This window comes from Scyliorhinus canicula, chromosome 8 (assembly GCF_902713615.1).
Source record: "Scyliorhinus canicula chromosome 8, sScyCan1.1, whole genome shotgun sequence".
Classification (NCBI taxonomy): domain Eukaryota; kingdom Metazoa; phylum Chordata; class Chondrichthyes; order Carcharhiniformes; family Scyliorhinidae; genus Scyliorhinus; species Scyliorhinus canicula.
Window position 1 is genome coordinate 159,657,667 of NC_052153.1, and position 20,368 is coordinate 159,678,034.

A 20,368-nucleotide genomic window follows, 5' to 3' on the forward strand; every position below is an offset into this window, starting at 1 on the left:
ATGGGAGTGGCAGGGTTGGAGATGGAGCGTAGTCATGGATGGAGAGACGGGTCATCTTGATTGTACCTGATTTAGGGTGGTCTTAGAGGAGGCAGAGCCGGAGGGGTACGATCGCGGATTGTAGAGGGGAATGCTCCGGAGGTAAGCCTCTGGTAAGAATTGTAACTTGGAAGGTCCGGGGTTCAATTGGCTGATTTAAGAGGTCCCGAGTTTTTGCACATCTGAGTTTGAAGGCTAAGGTGACCTTCCTACAGGAGATGCTACAAACACCGCTTCCCAGTATCTAACCAGCTTCTCACAGCTCCAGAACATGTGCGCATGATTCGCTGGTCCTCGCCCACACTTCTCGCACTCGTCGGCCATCCCTTGAAAGACCCGACTTCATCCTCGCCCGGGTCATATGCAACCTATGAACTACCTTGAACAAGCTCGTCCTCGCGCAAGAGGAGGTTGAATTCACCCTACGCATTGCCCCTCCACAGATCCCAGTCTATTTCCCCCCCCCCAACTCCTCCTAATCCTCACCTCCACCCTCCCTCCCCCCGCCCAAGCACCCATATACGTCCCCAATCCTACCCTCTCCCGACCCATCAGAGAGCAGCAGTTCCTCCAATAGGGTGTACCCTGGCAACCTGGGAAATGCCTTCCACTCCTTTCTTGCACAGTCCCTTGCCTGCATGTACCTAAATTCACTCCTCCTCAGCAGATCAAACCTCTCCCACACCTCATCCAATCCCACAGTCTGCCCTTCCACAAATCCCTCACCTTCACCACCCCCCACCTCTCTCCACTTCGTGTGCATCCCATCCATCTCCCCCGGCTTATACCTGTGGCATCAACACCGCCATCCCCTCCAACTCCCTCGGAAAGCCATCCGGCGCTGGAGCCTTCCCCGACTTCATCCCCCTAATGCTGTCAATCACCGCCCTCAGTCCCAACAGCTCCTCCAATGCCTGCCCCTTCTCTTCCTCCAACCATAGAAACTCCAATCCATCCTGAAATTGCCCATGTCACCTTCCTCCCCATCTGGCATAGCTTTGCATAGTAACCTCCGGAACACCTCATTTATCTTCCCCGGCTCAGAGACTAACTGCCCCCCCTCTCCGTTCGCACCTTCAACATTTCCCTGGACACAGCCTGCCTCCTCAGCCGGTGGGTCAGCATGCAGCTTGTCTTCTCCCCAGATTCGTATTCCACCCCTCTCACCTTCCTTAGCTGCCCAGTGCCCTCCCCATCATCAACCTATTGAACTGTCCCTGCGACCTCTTCCTCTCCAAAGCAACTCTTTGGAGGGGCCCCCAGCGTATCTCCTGTCCTGCACGACTATCTCATCCAACAGCCATCCAGGCTCCTCCTTCGCCCTCCTGTCTCTGTGTTCCTTGAACAAGATAATTTCCCCTCGGATCAACATCTCCCAGAACGTGGCCGCCGACACCTTCCTGTTCTGATTGAATTCCACATGCTCCCCGATTGCTGACCTCACCTTTTCACAGAACTCCTTATCTGCCAACAAACCCGAATCGAGCCTCCATCCCGGCCTCTGAACTTGCCCCTTGCTTAACCTTATCTCCAGCCAATGCGGCACATGATTAGACATCACAATTCCCGCATACTCCGTCCCATTGACATGGGGCTCGACCTGTCCACCCTTGGTTCCATCACACAATTAAAATTCCCCCCCCCCATAATCAAATATCCAGATCAGGGATCGCTCTCAGCAAACCCTTCACAAATCCCACATCATCCCAATTCGACGCATTTACGCTGGCTAGCACCACCGGTGTCCCCTCCAGCACCCCACTCACTATCACATATCTTCCCACCCATTGGGTCTCGCACGTTCTTGGCCCCCACAAACCCTCAGGGTAGTGTCCTTGGCCCAAACATCTTCAGCTGCTTTGCCAATGACCTCCCTTCCACCACAGGATCAGAAGTGGGGATGTTCGCAGATGACTGCGCAATATTCAGCACTATTCGTGACTTCTCAGATAATGAAGCAGTCCATGTTCCAATGCAGGACAATATCCAAGCTTGAGGTGACAAGTGGCAAGTTACATTCGCGCCACACAAATGCCAGGCAATACCACCTCATACAAGAGAGGATCTAATCATCGCCCCTTGACATTCGATGGCATTACCATCGCTAAATCCCCCACAATCAACATCTTGGGTGGGGGAGGGGTTACCATTAATCAGAAACTGAACTGGACTAGCCACATTAATATTGTGGCTTCCATGGCAGCTCAAAGGCTAGGAATCCCATGGTGAGGGACTCACCTCCTGACCCCCCCAAAGCTTGCCACCATCTAGGATACCTAGGAATAGCAGATACCTGGGAACCCCACCACCTGGAGGTTCCCCTCCAAGTCACTCACCACCCTGACTTGGAAACATATCGCCGTTCCTTCACTGTCGCTGGGGCAAAATCCTGGAACTCCCTCACAGCACTGTGGGTGTACCTACACCTCAAGGGCTGCAGCGGTTCAAGAAGGCAACTCACCACCACCTTCGGAAGGGACGGGCAATAAATGCTGGCCAAACCAGCGATGCCCACATCCCGTAAATGAATTTTTAAAGAAGGCACTTTTCTACTCGGTCCATCAACCCTCGCAGAGGTTGCTACTGCTCCCTCAATTGCCTCCAGTCCCCATCCTTTGCTTTCGAAATTCATCTTTGATGAAGGCCATCAACTGTTGCATCTGGGCCTTTCCCACTGGCCTCGATCCTTCCCCCCTTCCGCCATTTTCGCAATTGTTGATGCGCCTCAGGTCCCCTCCAATTCCTTAGTCAGGTCTTTAACTGTTTTTTTGCCGGGTTTGGTAGCCAGTAGACCCACCAATCTCAGGGAGAACCGCTCTCTCTTCACCTTCTGCAGCACCTTCCTGCCAGAGCTACCCCACTAATGGGTATAAAGTGCCCAAACCAACAGCATCGAGCCGGAGCTGCCATGTGTGCAACCACTCACTCCATGGCTGCCACCGGAAGTCCTTTACTGTTAAGATTACTGATTAATAATAAGAATTACCCCAGTCTCATTTACAGAATCCTAGATTTTTAAAAATTCATTTACAGATGTGGGCGTCGCTGGCTATAGCAGCCAGCATTTATTGCCCTCGAGAAAGTGGTGGTGGGCTGCCTTCTTGAACCACTGCAGACCATATGGCACACCCACAGTGCTGTTAAGGAGGGAGTTCCAGGATTTTGACCCAGCTCGCTCAAAACAGTACAAATTATTTTTAGTTCTGTAACCCTGGTTACACGTTACCTGATAGTTTTCCACATATCAAAGCCATCCAGTGGTTTGGTGCCATGAGTTGATCCTTTGGCCAAAGACACTAAAGTAGGGAGCCAGTCAGAGATGTGAATGAGCTCTCGATTAACTTTGCCCTTCTGCTTCAGCAGGGGGCTAGTGACGAAACCCACTCCGCGGACACCTCCTTCCCACAGCGTCCACTTCCTTCCTCGCAGGGGCCAGTTATTGCCACCTCCCAAGGTCTGACCTCCATTGTCTGAAAAGGGAGAAGAGAAAAAAAATGAAGTCCCAGAGATGAACTGCTGCAAATTAAGCCACTCCCTTCGTCTGAAACATCCTGTTTTGCAAAATCACAATAGCACAGAATTAAATAAGAAAACATACAGGAAAGAAAACGGCTTGTTTAAATGTTTATTCTGCGTTCAAAGCTATTTAATTCAAATGCTGTTGATTCAAAATGTTCCTGCATTGTTATTTACATTGTTGAACTTAAATTATTGGATAATTCAAATAATTTAACACCATTGAACGTCTGCCTATAATGCCTTTCACACTCTTGGCACGTCTCAAAACACACTCTGCATCCAGTGACTGTTTTTGATGTGTTGTCACTGTTATTCGGGCAAGTGCAATATCGAATTTACACCCAGTTAGACACGGCAAAAAGCAAATGAAAGGACTGACCAACTAATCTGTTTCTTGGTGGTGTTGACTGGGAGAAGAATGTTGTCCACCACAACACGAGAACTTCATGCTCCTCTTGAGCATCTTTAATGTCTACCAGATGGGGGTCACAGTTTAATATCACATCTGAATGCTCACCACTACCCCCCCTGCATCCTTCCATTGCCTCTGTGTTGTCAGACTGTCGATTCAGTATTCAGTCTTGGAAAAGTCACAATTCCCTCTATTTCAACATGGGGGGAGTCGGAAGACATTGCATTTTGCCTCTGCCGCAAACTCCTTTCCCTCGTCACAAATTCCATTTTCCTCACTAGCCGCTGTGACAGGCTAATCCAGACTCCAGCTTTAACCTGGATCTGCCCAGATCTGAGCATCTGATTCGAGACCTTCTCCATCACAAAGACAAATCTCTGTAATATCACTTATCCCTGCCCCCGCGTCAGTAACTCCCACCCCACGGTTTTATTACCTTCAGGCTCCAACGTGCCAATGCTCATCTGGCCAGCTTCCAACTTTTCACCCGACAGAAACACAAGCCTATACAAAATTCTGCTGCTCATATTCTAACCTGCATCCCATTCACCCATCAACCCTCTGCCGGCTGACCTACGATGAATGGCTTCCTGTCAACCAAAACCTCAAGTTTCAAAATTCTTATCTGCGTGTTCAAATCCCTCCCGGGTCTCAACTCCTTATTTTTGTAACTTGCTTCAGTCTCCTAATCCACCTAGAACTCTACACTCTCTCAATTTAGGAACCAATAGGGCAGCACGGTGGCCAAGTGGTTAGCACAACCGCCTCACGGCGCTGAGGTCCCAGGTTCGATCCCGGCTCTGGGTCACTGTCTGTGTGGAGTTTGCACATTCTCCCTGTGTCTGCGTGGGTTTCGCCCCCACAACCCAAAAATGTGCAGAGTAGGTGGATTGGCCACGCTAAATTGCCCCTTAATTGGAAAAAATAATTGGGTAATCTAAATTTATAAAAAAAAAAAACTTAGGAACCAATGGATACCTCTGGCAGCTGTGCCTTCAGGCATCTAGGCCCCAATCTCTGGAATGCCCTTCTTAAACCTCGGTGTCTCTCCATTTCCTTCTCATTCTTTAAGACCCTCCTTAAAACATAACCTCTTTTTAAAATTAATTTACAGGATGGGCAATAAATGCTGGCCTAGCCAGTGTATTGTAAATTAATAAAAAAAAATAATTTAAAGTTTAGTCAGGATGGATTGCAAAGCTCTATTTTCCCATCAAAGACCCAATTCTCTTCTACGTGCTTTCCCGACCGACAGAAAAAGAAGCAGGCACCTCTTCTGCCCTCAAACTAATGTAGACATTCATGTAGATACATTCCTTGCAACAGTCAGTGGATAGCATTGCTCCATTACCCAAAGATGTGCAGGGTAGGTGGATTGGCCACGCTACATTGCCTCTAAACTGGAAAAATATGAATTGGGTACTCTAAATTTATTTTTTTTAAATAAGAGGAGAGACACATGGAATATAGTGTTCAGTTTTGGTCTCCTTATTTGAGGAAGGATGTTCTTGCTATGGAGGGAGTGCAGCAAAGGTTTACCAGGCTGATTCCTGGGATGGCAGGACTGTCATTTGAGGAGAGATTAAATCGGTTAGGATTATATTCATTGGAGTTTAGAAGAGTGAGAGGGGATCTCATAGAAACTTATAAAATTCTAACAAGATTAGACAGGGTAGATTCAAAAAGAATGTCCCCAATGGTGGGGGAATCCAGAACTAGGGGTCACAGTTGATGTGTTGGGCCCGCTGGGTGTATGTGGACTGCGTTTGATGCAGTGTAGAGAGAGACAGGCTTCCAACACTTGATGAGATGCAACACGATTTTATTTAACATCTAACTATTTTACATGTTTAACTGTGGGTTGACACTATGCTGAGACTATGGAGACCTGAGGCGAGCCTGACCAGACTTACTGACTGGTGTTTGCACTGGCTATGCTCACGAGCTCTGACTGTCTCAGAGGCTGGATCCCGAGAGAGTGGGAAAACTGGTGCCCTCTGGCTTTATAGTGGTCGTGTCCAGTCTGGTGATTGGCTGCTGTGTTCTGTGTGCTTACTGGTCATCCTGTGTGTCAATCACTGCCTGTCTGCAATCCATCATATACATGGATGTATATTATGACAATAGTTTGAATACAAGGGATAAACCTTTTAGGACTGAGGTGGGGAGAAATTTCTTCACCCAGAGAGTGGATAACCTGTGGAATTCGCTGCAACAAAGTAGTTGAGGCCAAAACATGTGTGATTTCAAGGAGGAATTAGATACATCTCTTGGGGCTAAAGGGATCAAAGGATAGCGGGGGTGGGGTGGGGGGGGGGGGGGGGAGACGAGGTGGGATCAGGTATTGAATTTGATGATCAGCCATGATCATAATGAATGGTGGAGCAGGTTCAAAGGTCATGATCATAGAATTTACAGTGCAGAAGGAGGCCATTCAGCCCATAGAGTCTGCACCGGCCCTTGGAAAGAACAACACTACTTAAGCCCATGCCTCACCCTATCCCCGTGACCCAGTAACCCCATCTAACCTTTTGGACACCAAGACGCAATTTAGCAAGGCCAATCCACTTAACCTGCACTTCTTTGAATTGTGAGAGGGAAACAAGCAGACACGGGGAGCAGTCACCCAAGGCTGGAATTGAACCCGTGACCCTGGAGCTGTGAGGCAGCCCATGCTGCCCATTGGCCTACTCTTTTCTATTTTCTATGCAAGTCTAGTGTTGTCAGGGTCGAGTTTAGCTGACTTCGGACAGAAGAGCTATCAAGTGAGAAACCCTCTGCCTCTGTAGCTAAATGCCACACTACACCTTCCTGCTGAGGAACAGCACTTGTTTATTTTTTAAAACATTCTTTATTTTTGTATAGATCTATAGTTTTCCTGTGCTCGGCCCGTTCAATAGTCTGGAGCCCTCCTGTTGCTCGCCACTCTCAAGCATCAGTTTGCCATGTGAGAGTTAAAGTAGGTGTGAGCGAGCATGTTAACAATATGTTATTTTCAAAGCATTGAGGATTGTATCGCACAATTCCAGCATCTTCATCTGTAATAGATTACTTATTGGTTCCTTACTTGCTGACAGTGCACATGAGTGGAAGTGTTTAATATGGTTAGCTGACTTATCAAGATGCAGGGAGAGTAATTATGGTCTGGTATGCCACATGCATTAATATGTGACCAGAGTTCATTCCTGTCTAGCATAAACTATTTAACATGTTAATATTTATTGAGTGCAGGGCTTCGCTGTCAATTCTTCCAAAGTGACAGTCTCACATAGCTGCCTGGAGAAATGGATGTTCTGTGGCCGCAGATTGATTGAAATATCGGGAAAGGAATAATGGATCTAGTCATTTCATTCAATCCAAACTCTATGATTAAAATGATCCCCATGGGATGTCAAAAGATTTTGTTTTCATTGGCAGCTGGGCGAGACAATTATGTGGTTTTCAACATCCTTTATTCCAGCATTTCTTCCCAAGAATGTTTGCGACATCCATGCTTAATTGCAGGAGGAAGGGTCTGGAGCCAGTGGAGTTAGAGGACTAATTAGTCAGAGGCTCCATGGTAGCATTTTGCTATGGATGGGAGAAAGCACGATTTAAAGGTCATTTTGTTTTGTGGGTTAGCACAGGAGCAGCATCTTTGCTATTTTTGACAGAAGTAGAATTATAAAAAATGTAATTGCTACAAGTATAGATTGCAATTACTACAAATATACTCTTTATACTGAAAACTCTGCTTTTGCCAATGTTCAACAAATGTATTTACCTTTTGAGCCTCAGTTTGATAAAAATGCACATTCTGCTGCTTACAAAAGACACCACCATTTTGTGGTGTCTCAATACATCCCATTTATTTTAAGGATTCTCAGGCGCTAGGGTACCATTATACTTATCTGGATATTGGGCAGATAAAGGTGCACTCTCAACCCAAGGAGAATATTTAGCATAAAAGTCTTTTAAAACTCCCCGCAGTTCATATATAAAAAGCAAGAGGGTGGCCAGGGAAAGGATTGGCCCACTTAAGGACAGTGGGAGGAACCCATGTGTTGAGCCAGAAGAAATGGGCGAGGTACAAAATGAGTACTTTGCATCAGTGTTCACCAAAGAAAAGGGACTTTGTGAAAGATGATTCTTGGGTAGGGGGTGTGGACAGTCTGGATCATGTTAACATCGAAAAGGTGCCAGAAGTACCAGGGAGGTGCTTCTCAGGCTGTATAAGGCTCTGGTCACTCCCCGTTTGGAGTAATAAGAGCAGTTTTGGGCCCCGTATCGAAGGAAGGATGTGCTGGTCTTGGAAAGGGTCCAGAGGAGGTTCAGAAGAATGATCCCTGGAATGAAGAACTTGTTGTATGAGGAACGGTTAAGGACTCTGGGTCTGTACTGGTTGGAGTTTAGAAGGATGAGGGGGGGATCTTATTGAAACTTACAGGATACTGTGAGGCCTGGATAGAGTGGACGTGGAGAGGATGTTTTCACTTGTAGGAATTACTAGAACCAGAGGACACCATCTCAGACTAAAGGCACGATTCTTTAGAACAGAGATGAGAGGGAATTTCTTCAGCCAGAGGGTGGTGAATCCGTGGAACCCTTGCTGCAGAAGGCTGTACAGGCTAAATTACTGAGTATCTTTAAGACAGAGATAGATAGGTTCTTGATTAATAAGGGGATCAGGGGTTATGGGGAGAAGGCAGGAGAATGGGTTGAGAAACTATTAGCCATGATAGAATGGCGGAGCAGACTCGATGGGCTGAGTGGCCTAATTCTGCTCTCATGTCTTATGGTCTAAAAGGAAGAGATATTGGGTCTTTTAAAAGATATTAAGGTAGGTAGGCCTCCTGGGCCAGATGGGATTTATCCCAGATTACTGAGGGAAGCAAAGGAGGAAATTGTTGGGCTTTTGACTGACATCTTTGTATCCTCATTGGCTACAGGTGAGATTCCATAAGACTGCAGAATAGCTAATGTGGTACCGCTGTTTAAGAAAGGTAGCAGGGATAATCTTGGAAACTATAGGCCGATGAGCGTCCCGTCGATAGTAGGTAAATAATTGGAGAGAATTCTCAGGGACATGATTTATACCCATTTGGAAACAAATGGACTAAGTGACAGACAGCATGGTTTGTGAGGGGAGGTCGTGCCTCATTAACTTGATTGAGTATTTTGAGGAGGAGGTGACAAAGATGATTGATGAGGGGAGGGCGGTGGATGTTGTTTACATGGCTCTGCGGAGAATCGCATGGCGGCGTCAGGGCGACGGGGCGCGATTGGCGCTGGTCACAGGGATTCTCCGGCCCTACCCTGGGCTGAGAGAATCCCGCCCATGGATTCTTTCGCTGGTCATCTTCATACAGAAAGAGGTTTCACCCCCATGCTGAAATATCGAGACAAAGCTTTACTAAAATTCCATTACAGCGATGGTAAGGCTGCCAACACACAGCGTGATAAAAGGAAAGAACAATTACATAGCTGATGGAAGGATATTCCAGGTTGTAATAAATAACCGAAAGATAACAAATTATCCAATGCGTATATTCCACTTAAAACATAGAATTTACAGTGCCGAAGGAGGCCATTCGGCCCATCGAGTCTGCGCCGACCCTTGGAAAGAGCACCCCACACCTCCACCCTATCCCCGAAACCCAGTCTAACCGTTTTCGACACTAAGGACAATTTATCATGGCCAATCCACGTAACCTGCACATCTTTGGACTATGGGAGGAAACTACAGCACCCGGAGGAAACACACGCAGACACGGGGAGAATGTGCAGACTCCACACAGACAGAAACCCAGGTCGGGAATCAAACCTAAAACAACTCGCATTTATACGTCACCTTTAACGGAGTAAAATGTTTCAAGGTCAGGGGGTCGCTTGGCTCAGTTTGCAGGACGGCTGGTTCGTGATACGGAGCGAGGCCAACAGTTTGGGTTCAATTCCCGTGCAGGCTGAGGTTATTCATGAATAACCTTCTCAACCTCGCCCTTTGCCCGAGGTGTGGTGACCCTCGGGTTAAATCACCACCAGTTAGCTCGCCCTCTCAAAAGGGGCGAGCAGCCTATGGACCTCTGGGATTGTGGCAATATTTACGTCAAACGAGTTTTAACACCAAACTACAAAAGGAGATTATTACGGTGGTGACCAAGCATTTGGTCAGAGGTAGGTGGGAGGGGGTGTGTGTGTGTGTGTGTGTGTGTGTGTGTGTGTGTGTGTGTGTGTGTGTGTATGTGGAGAGAGGAGGAGGATGAGGGGTTTAGTGAGGAAACTCTAGAGTTTAGGGCTAAGTGACTGGAGGCTGAGTAAAACTGGAGATGTGGGAACGAGAGATGGGATCGGGCTGAGGAGAACAGTCAATTCTAGAGTTCACAAAGGCATACATGTTGTCAAAAAGAAAGGAAATGCTTTGTATCACGCTTTCATAGCAGAGAAAAATAATGTTGTAATTGAAGCAATATGAGTGAGTACAGCAGGCCTGGCTGCCTGGTGACATTGGATTCTTGTTGAAGAAAGAGTAAAGATATTACCATCCCCTCACCACGCACTGTCTTTGTACATAGCCGCCGTCTCCCTGTTGGCAACAGTGGCAGACAGTGTTGTGCACAGGGCTTGATTGAGAACAGTACAGCTTTTGTGGAAGCAGAATTACAATCCGTAATTACATAAAAACCATGCAGAAACTCCCAGGCCCATGTTTTACCATGACTTTACCAGTTAGTCAAATGCAGCATAAAATGAGCTATAATCGTTGGGCCACAATGCATAGCAATGGGCCAGTAATCATAAAATTATAAAGGTGCTGTCTAAAAATACATCATCTATCTGCACTGTACATTCATGCAAAAAGGCCTTTTTGTAAAATTGGGAACAGTGATCTGAACAGATAGCTGCAGCTCACCAACGGGGAACACAGCCGAGCATCACCTCTATGCCACCAGATGTCACAAATTCACTCCAGTAAATGCTTCTTTGTGGAGCATTTTCATAGTATGCTCAGGACATCTAGTGACAGTCAATGCATATTGCACCAGGAGTGCTTCATCAAAATCACTGAAGGTCAATTGTTCTAATGTCAGAAGAAACATTTAGAAATATGGAAAAAAAAAAGGAGCAGGAGGAGGCCATTCGGCCCTTCAAGCCCACTCTGCCATTTATTATGATCATGGCTGATCATCCAACTCAATAGCCTGACCCACTTTCCCCATATCCTTTGATCCCCTGTGTGCTATATCTGACTGCTTCTATAAACCATACTACGTTTTGGACTCTACTTCCTGCGATGACACATTTCACAGGCTCACCACTCTTTGGGTCAAGCAATTTCTCCTCATCTCTGTTCTAAATGGTCTACCCCGTATCCTCAGACTGTGCCCTCTGGTTCTGGACACACTCACCATCGGGAACATCCTTCCTACAATGTCCAGTCCTGCTGCAATTTTATAAGTTTCTATGAGATCCCCCCTCAGACCAGGGATGTCCTTCTGAGGCAGTACAAGGCTCCGGTCAGACCCCATTTGGAGTATTGTGAGCAGTTTTGGGTCCCGTATCTAAGAAGGATGTGCTGCCCTTGGAAAGGGTCCAGAGGAGGTTCACAAGAATGATCCCTGGAATGAAGAACATGTCGTATGAGGAACGTTTAAGGGCGAAAGTATCAGCCGTGATTGAATGGCGGAGCAGACCCGTTGGGAGATATGACATTTTGCTCCCTTATCTGAATTATCAATATATATTGTGAATAGCTGAGGTCCTAACACCGATCCCTGTGGTAACCCTGATGTGACCATCAATTCACTCGAGACACGATAGGAAGTAAACTGTGGCTGTAATAGACTTACAACTGTGACCAGAAGAACTGAGGGCAGGCTCAAAGGGTGCAGCACTTCATACTTCCGGTAGTGGGAGTGGCCATGGGCGGAGCCATGTGCGGAGCCATGGGCGGAGCCCTGTACAAGGTCCTTATCTCCCCCTGTGGGCAGAGCCGCGCAACGGCTCATAGACAGAGCCCACAAGGACACAATACTATACAGTGTGAATTACGCAATGTACATTCACCCCCTGTAAAAAAATCAAGTCCGGCGGGGGTGACGGGTCTACAAGTTGAGCCGATCCGGTGGCCGAGTCGTCCTTTGGGATCGGCGGAGCACCGGGGTTGCAGCCTCTTCGGGTGGCTGGGTGGTGTGGATCTGAGGGTGGACTCCGGGGGTGGTTCGTTCAGAGCTGCATTCCTGACTGGTGCAACGGGCGAAGGGGGGGCGCAGGAAACATGTAGGCGCGGGGGGTCAGGTGGGGTGTAGTGTGAGGGGTACCTCGGCGGTGGTGGTGGTGGTAGATGCTGCGGACGCCAGGTCCCAGAGGGAAACAGTGTCCTGACGGCCGTCGGGGTGTTCTATAAAGGCGTAGTGTAAGTTCAAGTGTAGCTGTAGTACCCTCTCTACCAGTGGGTCTGTTTTATGTGTCCGGACGTGCTTCCGGAGGAGAACCGGGCCCGGTGTCCTCAACCAAGATGGGAGCGAAGCCCCCGTGGTAGTGCCCCTAGGGAAAACAAATAATCGCTCGTGAGGGGTCTGGTTAGTGGCAGTGCACAGGAGGGACCTAATTGCATGGAGCGCGTCGGGGAGGACCTCCTGCCAGTGGGAGGTTGGGAGATTCCTGGACCGTAGGGTCAGTAGGACGGTCTTCCAGACCGTCTCGCTCTCACTCTCCACCTGCCCGTTCCCCCTGGGATTATAGCTGGTAGTCCTGCTTGTGGCGATGCCCTTGTCGAGCAGGTACTGATACAGCTCGTCGCTCATGAAGGACGAACCCCTGTCGCTGTGTACGTAGCTGGGGAAGCCGAACAGGGTGAAGACACTGTGCAGGGCTCTGATGACTGTATGGGAGGTCATATCGGGGCATGGGATAGCAAACGGGAAAATGTGTCTATGACATTGAGGAAGTACACATTTCGATTGGTCGAGGGGAGTGGCCCTTTGAAATCGATGCTCAGGCGTTCAAAGGGCCGGGAAGCCTTTGCCAAGTGGGCCTTGTCTTGTCTATATTAGTGCGGTTTGCACTCCGCGCAGATCGGGCAATCCCTGGTGATGGCTTTTACCACCTCGGTGGAGAAAGGCAGATTGCGGGCCTTGATGTAGTGGGCGAGCCGGGTGACCCCCGGGTGGCAGAGGTCATTGTGGATAGCCTGTAATCGGTCGTCTTGCGCGCTGGCGCATGTGCCGCGGGACAGGGCATCTGGGGGCACGTTGAGCTTCCCCGGCCGATATATGATGTCATAATTATAGGTGGAGAGTTCGATCCTCCACCTCAAGATTTTATCGTTTTTTATTTTGCCCCTTTGCGAGTTGTCGAACATGAAGGCAACCGATCTCTGGTCGGTGAGGAGGGTAAACCTCCTACCTGCGAGGTAGTGCCTCCAGTGCCGTATAGCTTCCACGATGGCTTGAGCTTCTTTTTCGACTGAGGAGTGTCGAAGTTCTGAAGCGGAGAGGGTTCGGGAGAAGAAAGCTACTGGTCTCCCTGCCTGATTCAGAGTGGCGGCGAGAGCGACCTCTGAGGCATCGCTCTCCACCTGGAAGGGGACGGATTCATCCACCGCCCGCATGGCCGCTTTGGCGATGTCCTCCTTGATGCAGGTGAAGGCCTGGCGAGCCTCGGCTGACAGAGGAAAGAGTGTGGCCTTAAATAGTGGGTGGGCTTTGTCCGCATACTGGGGGACCACTGGGCGTAATAGGAGAAGAATCCCAGGCACCTCTTGAGGGCCCTGGGACAATGAGGGAGAGGGAGCTGGAGCTGTAGGAGGGGGACATACAGTCCGGGTCAGGGCCCAGGACTCTGTTTTCCACGACACAGCCGAGGATGGCTACATTGGAAAACGCATTTCTCCATGTTATACGTGAGATTGAGTTTCTGGGCGATCTGGAGAAATTGGTGGAGGTTGGCATCGTGGTCCTGCTGGTCATGGCCGCAGATGGTGACATTATCCAGGTACGGAAATGTGGCCCGCAGCCCGTACTGGTCCACCATACGGTCCATCGCTCGTTGGAACACCAAAACCCCATTCGTGACGCCAAAGGGGACCCGGGAGAAATGGAAGAGGTGGCCGTCTGTCTCGACAGCCGTGTAGTGGCGGTCCTCCGGGCGGATTGGGAGCTGGTGGTATGCAGACTTCAGATCCACCGTGGTGAATATGCGGTACTGGCCGATCTGGTTGACCATGTCTGCAATTCTGGGGAGGGGTACGCATCGAGGAGCATGAACCGGTTAATGGTTTGGCTGTAATCAACCACCATCCGGAACTTTCCCCCGGTCTTTCCCCCGACCACCACCTGAGCTCTCCAGGGGCTATTACTGGCCTCTATGACTCCCTCACGTCGGAGCCGCTGGACTTCGGCTCTAATGAATACCCTATCCTGGGGTCGCGTGGTCCGCGGGGAATGAGTTAAAACTTTGAAACGCGACTTCCATTGAGGTTGCTAGCGCTACCGTGTCCTCCAAGTTCTGGGCCCCTTTTTTGAGTAGGCACTGGCACACATAATTAGACCGGACATCTGCAACGTACACATCACGGACAGCGAGTTCCATATGTTGGGAGGCCGTTACAGCCTGAAAGTTACATTCCCGAGCAAGGGCTTTTAGATAGCGCAGGTAGTCCTCTAGCGACTCTGCGGGGCGCTGGCGGCGGGTAGCGAAAATATGCCACACGTAGACTTCGTTTACAGGCCGCACGTATAGTCGGTCGAGCATAGTGAGGGCCTTTGAGTACGAGTCGGTACTGTTGAGTTGTGTAGAGATGCGATGGCTCACCTGTGCGTGCAGTAGACTGAGTTTTTGCTCATCTGTAGTAGCGGAGGTAGTCGACGCAGCCAGGTAGGCCTTGAAGCACCAAAGCCAGTGTAGAAAGATTTCCTTCGCTTCTGCAGCCTGCGGGTCGAGTTCTAGTCGATCAGGTTTGAGGGCTGATTCCATAGTGGTTTTCTTAAGTCTATTAAATTGATGTGACCATCAATTCACTCGAGACACAATACGAAGTAAACTGTGGCTTTAATAGACTTACAACTGAGCCTGCCTGCGACCAGAAGAACTGAGGGCAGACTCACAAGGCTGCAGCACTTTATACTTCCGGTAGTGGGAGTGGCCATGGGCGGAGCCAAGGGCAGAGCCCTGTACAAGGGCAGAGCTCCTCATCTCCCCCTGTGGGCTGAGCCGCGCAACGGCTCACAGACAGAGCCCAGAGGACACAATACTATACAGTGTGAATTACGCAATGTACATTCACCACAACCCCACTAGTCATTGGCTGCCAATTTGAAAAAGACCCGTTAATTCCTACTCTTTGTTTCCAGTCTGACAACCTGCTTTCTATCCATCTCAATACACCACCCCTAATCCCATGCGCTTTTATTTCACACACTAATCTTTTATGCGTGACTTCGTCAAAAGCCTTCTGAAAGTCCTAATATACTATATCCACTGGCTCCCCTTCATCAATTCTACAAGTTACATCCTTGAAGAATTCCAACAGAATTGTCAAGCATGATTTCCCCTTCATAAATCCATGCTGATTAGGGCAGCACAGTGGCAGAGGTTAGCACTGATGCCTCAGGACACCGAGGTCCCAAGTCTCATCACGGCCCTGGGTTACTGTCCGTGTGAAGTTTGCACATTCTCCCTGTGTTTACGTGGGTTTCGCCCCCACAACCCAAAGATCTGCCGGGATTAGCCACGCTAAAATGTCCCTTGATTGGAAAAAGTGAATTGGGTACTCTAAATTGATTAAAAAAAACAATGGGCTGGATTCTCCGCAACCAAACGGCGAAATTGTGGCTGGCGCCGGGGCGGAGAATCCAGTTTGATGCCGTAATCAGACCCGGCGCCGGTTCGGAGATTCTCCAGGCACCGAAAATCGGCGTCACCGTGGAGTACGCCGCACCGCCAGGGGCCATTGCCAGAGGCCCGCTCCGACATTCTCGGACCCGACCGGATGAGTTCCCGACGGCGTGGAGCTAACCTGCTGTTGCCAGTTGGGATGCTCACCAGGCGGCTGCGGGTCCTGGTCGGGGGCGAGATGATCGGAGGCCAGGAGGGCCTTATAGGCAGCCGGGGAGGGCTTGTGTGGGGTTTGAGGGTTGGGCCCGCGGCCAATCGGGTGGGGGGGGGGGGGGGTCTTTTTCAGGTCCAGCTCCGTGGTCCAAGTCCGCCATGGAGCACATGCGCATGCGTGGCCTCTGACCCAGCAGGGGCCCGTATCTGCAGCAAAAGCTGCGGGATTTACTCCGGGTCCCTGCTAGCCCCCTGCAGGCAAAGATTTCATGTCACTTTTTTTCCAGGATTTTCAGGAGTAAAACTCCACGGTTTTGATGCCGGCTTGAGGACATCGTCTCAATAATGGAGAATCCAGCCCAATAAATCCATGCTGAGTGTCTGATCCTGCCACTGTTTTCTAAGCTCTCTGCATCCTTTAACGTAATGAAGTGGTCCCAGAGCACTTCAGAGGTGCATTATCAAACAAAACGTGACACTGCCAGGCAACGTATTCAGAGCCTGAGAAAATATTTGCCTCCACGGCTAAACATTAAAGATGGAATATTTTGTGGTAGATTGAACCATGCACATGTGCTAATTTTTTAAGTTTAGCAGCATGTGGATGGATCTATTTTGTGAACACTTTTAGCGTAATGCACAAACAACTCCTGTGCTGATTTGCAGGAAGGGATGACTCACCAGAAGGTATTTCAGGTACATTGTCTGAACTAATTTTCCAGGACAAAGTTCAAAGCAAGTATGTGAATGACATGAAGGAAAATGATTTTGATTCAGTTTTTGCAGGCTTGAAGCACTTCTCATTGGTTCTGCCGCACCCGTCTAGACAACCCTTCACGATTCCGGTGCACGACAAATCTCCTTTTTAACAGTTGTCGGGAAACCCAGCCTCATTATTATTCAAGCTTCTAGCCTGCTATTATTCATCAACAAATTCCTCCAGAATGATTACCACAGGCAAGAGATCAATTCTTAAATTAAAATCGTTGCCTAGGAACAGTGATCTGGTCAAGAGGCTCAAGATACACGATGACCGTGCAGTTCACTACAGGTTGAGCATCCTGGGGGGCGATTCTCCCATGCCGCACCGTCTGGGAGAATCGCTGTTCATGGCAGTTTTTCACGTGACGCCGGTTCAATGGCATTCAGCCATTCTCCCAACCGGCGAGAACGGCTTCATCGCGGTCGGCGCCGCACGTGCCGGAGAATCCGCCGGGCAGGCAGTAGAGCCGATTCTCCCAGCCCCCCGCTATTCTCAGGCCTGGATGGGCCGAAGTCACGACGGCATGACCCCAGGTCACAGCGACGCCATTCACCCCTGCTAAATAAATTCGGCTGACAAAGCGGATGGGGGAGGCGAGTAGGCAGGCCCATTCCAGGAACCAGGAAGTAGCGTCCACAGCCGGTGATGGCGGGTGGGTGGCGGCGGCTGTATGAAGCGGGGGAGGGCTGCATGAAGCATTTGCTGCGATCCCCCATTGGGGGGGGGGGGGGGGGGGGGGGGCAGTGTGGAGAGAAAGGCTGGACATGGTTGGGGTGGGGGGGGGGGGGGGGGAAGGGGAGAGTGGACATGGTTTTGGGGGTGGGGGGGGACGTGGTTTGGGGGGAGGGGAGGGGCGACAACAGGGCTAAGGAGGATGGGTTGTGTAAAGGAGTACAGGGAAGGGGGGATGGGGTAGGAGAAGGGAGCGGGGATGGGTGATTTAGAAGGGGGAAGGAGGAGGGGGCAGGGAAAATGATGCCACCATCCTGCCAGGTTGGGGGGGGGGACCCCACGGTTGCCCGCGGGACTGAGACCCCCAGCTGGAGTGCCGTGGCAGGAAGGTGGCGAAGACACCCTTCCAAATCGAGGGCATAGTGAAGGGCTGTGTCCGCTGGCGCTGCGATGAGGGGGGAGGGGGGGATGGGTGGGTTGAACTGTGCGGGATACAGACTGTGGGCAGGTGGAACGGTGCATGCCTGTATGAACAAAGCCATTCTGATGGGCATCTGTCGCGGATAAGCAAGGTGGCTCAGTGAGGGTGCTGCAGAGGGAGGGGCTGTGGAGGGCCCTGTGCCAGCCGCTGCTGCTGCAGGCCATCATGCCCAACAAGTCCAAGAGGAGGCGGAGGGTGGGGATCACCTCCACATCGTCGGCCAGGAAGAGGGCGACAACACTGATCCTAATGGGTCACCTGGGGATGAGCACGAGCAGGTGGTCGTGCCAAGGCGGCGGAGGCGTCCCGTGTGTCACCGTGTGTACAAGGACCGCATTTCTTCTGAGGACCTGACGGAGGCGGCATGCAGGAGGAGACTCCGATTGAGCTGAGAGACGGTCGGTCATATATGCCACCTGATGGCGCACCTGGAACCACGTGGAACTGGGGGAGGACATGCCCTCCCAGTGAGGGTGGAGGTGACGGTCAACCTGAATTTCTTTATGACCGGCCCCTTCCAGTCGCCTTTGCGGTATCAGTCAGGCCTCGGTGCACCAGTGCATCCAGACAGTCACCGATGGCCTTTAAGCAGTCGCGACACAACACATCAGCTTCCCGGAGGACCACACGCACCAGGCTGCCAGGGCATCACAATTCGCCTCAGTGGCCAGCATCCCGAAGGTACAGGGCATCGTGGATGGGGTGCACGTCAACCTGCGTGCACCAACGTGGGACAGGGACATCTTCCTAAACAGGAAAGGGACATATTCGATGAACGTCCAGGGAATGAGAATAACGCACGTGTGCGCCCAGTACCCGGGGAGCGTGCATGATGCCTTTATATTGGCGCAGTCCTACATCCCCGCAATTTGAGGGTCACCCACCCCGGATGAGGGGCTGGTTGCTGGGCGACAGGGGTTATCCGTTGCGGCCGTGGCTGGTGACGCCCATACGGAGGCCACAGACCAACGCAGAGATCCGGTACAATGAGGCCCATGCAGCAACCAGGGGTGTAGTGGAGAGGTGCTTCGGCCTCATTAAAATGAGGTTCCAGTGCCTGGACCGCTCAGGAGGTGCTCTGCAGTACTACCCCGACAGGGTCGGAAAGATCGTCGTCGCCTGTTGTGTGCAGCACATCGCCCAACAGAGGGGCGATGTGATGGAGGAGGAGGAAGCAGGTGAGGCCGAAGAGGCCAGCGAATCTGATCAGGAGGAGGATGTGGAGAAGGAGGATGGGAGGGCGGCGGGTCACAGACACCAGGGTACCACAGACATAGCGGGGGGCTGGGAGAATCGGCTCTACTGCCTGCTCGGCGGATTCTCCGGCATGTGCGGCGCCGACCGCGATGAAGCCGTGGTCGTATGTGAGAGGCTGGAGGGGGCATTGTGAGGGTGCGGACTGGGGGTGGTGCAGTATCAGGCGGTGGGGTGGGAGATGTGGACTGTGGGGGTGGTGCAGTGTCAGGCGGTGAGGTAGTGAGGGTGTAGATTGGGGGGGTGGTGCAGTGTCAGGCGGTGGGGTGTGAGGGTGTGGACTGTGGGGGTGGTGCAGTGTCAGGCGGTGGGGTGTGAGGGTGTGGACTGTAGGGGTGGTGCAGTGTCAGGCGGTGAGTTAGTGAGGGTGTAGACTGGGGGGGTGGTGCAGTGTCAGGCGGTGGGGTGTGAACTGTAGGGGTGGTGGTGCAGTGTCAGGCGGTGAGGTAGTGAGGGTGTAGACTGGGGGGGTGGTGCAGTGTCAGGCGGTGAGGTATTGAGGGTGTAGATTGGGGGGGTGGTGCAGTGTCAGGCGGTGGGGTGTGAACTGTAGGGGTGATGCAGTGTCAGGCGGTGGGGTGTGTGGTGAATTATAAACCTACTAATTCACACTGTGTTCCAGTATATGTATTGTGTCCTTGTGGGCTCTGTATATGAGCCATTGCGCGGCTCAGCCCATAGGGGGAGATGAGGAGTTTGTACTGGGCTCCACCGTTGGCTCCGCCCATGGCTCCTCCCATTAACCGGAAGTATAAAGCTTTGCAGTCGTCAGCCTGCTGCCAGTTCATCTCGTCGCAGGCAGGCTCTGTTGTAAGATTATTAAAATCACTGTTCACTTCCAATCACATGTCTTGTGAATTGATGGTCAGGTGGTAGGGTGTGAGGGTGTGGACGGTAGGGGTGGTGCAGTGTCAGGCGGTGGGGTGTGAGGGTGTGGACTGTGGGTGTGGTGCAGTGTCAGGCGGTGGGGTGCGAGGGTGTGGACTGTGGGGGTGGTGCAGTGTCAGGCGGTGGGGTGTGAGGGTGTGGACTGTGGGGGTGGTGCAGTGTCAGGCGGTGGGGTGTGAGGGTGTGGACTGTGGGGGTGGTGCAGTGTCAGGTGGTGGGGTGTGAGGGTGTGGACTGCGGGGGTGGTGCAGTGTCAGGCGGTGAGGTAGTGAGGGTGTAGATTGGGGGGGTGGTGCAGTGTCAGGTGGTGGGG

The 20,368-nt window shown here is 51.1% G+C and overlaps 1 protein-coding gene across 1 annotated transcript in view; it reads right to left on the minus strand.

The window, feature by feature from the left end:
- Positions 1-20,368, minus strand: part of arsb (arylsulfatase B) — a 107,198-nt gene that overhangs the window by 40,009 nt on the left and 46,821 nt on the right. The window contains exon 5 of the mRNA XM_038805558.1: positions 3,266-3,509. Coding sequence (XP_038661486.1) covers positions 3,266-3,509 — 244 coding nt within the window. The remainder of the gene's footprint in view (positions 1-3,265; positions 3,510-20,368) is intronic.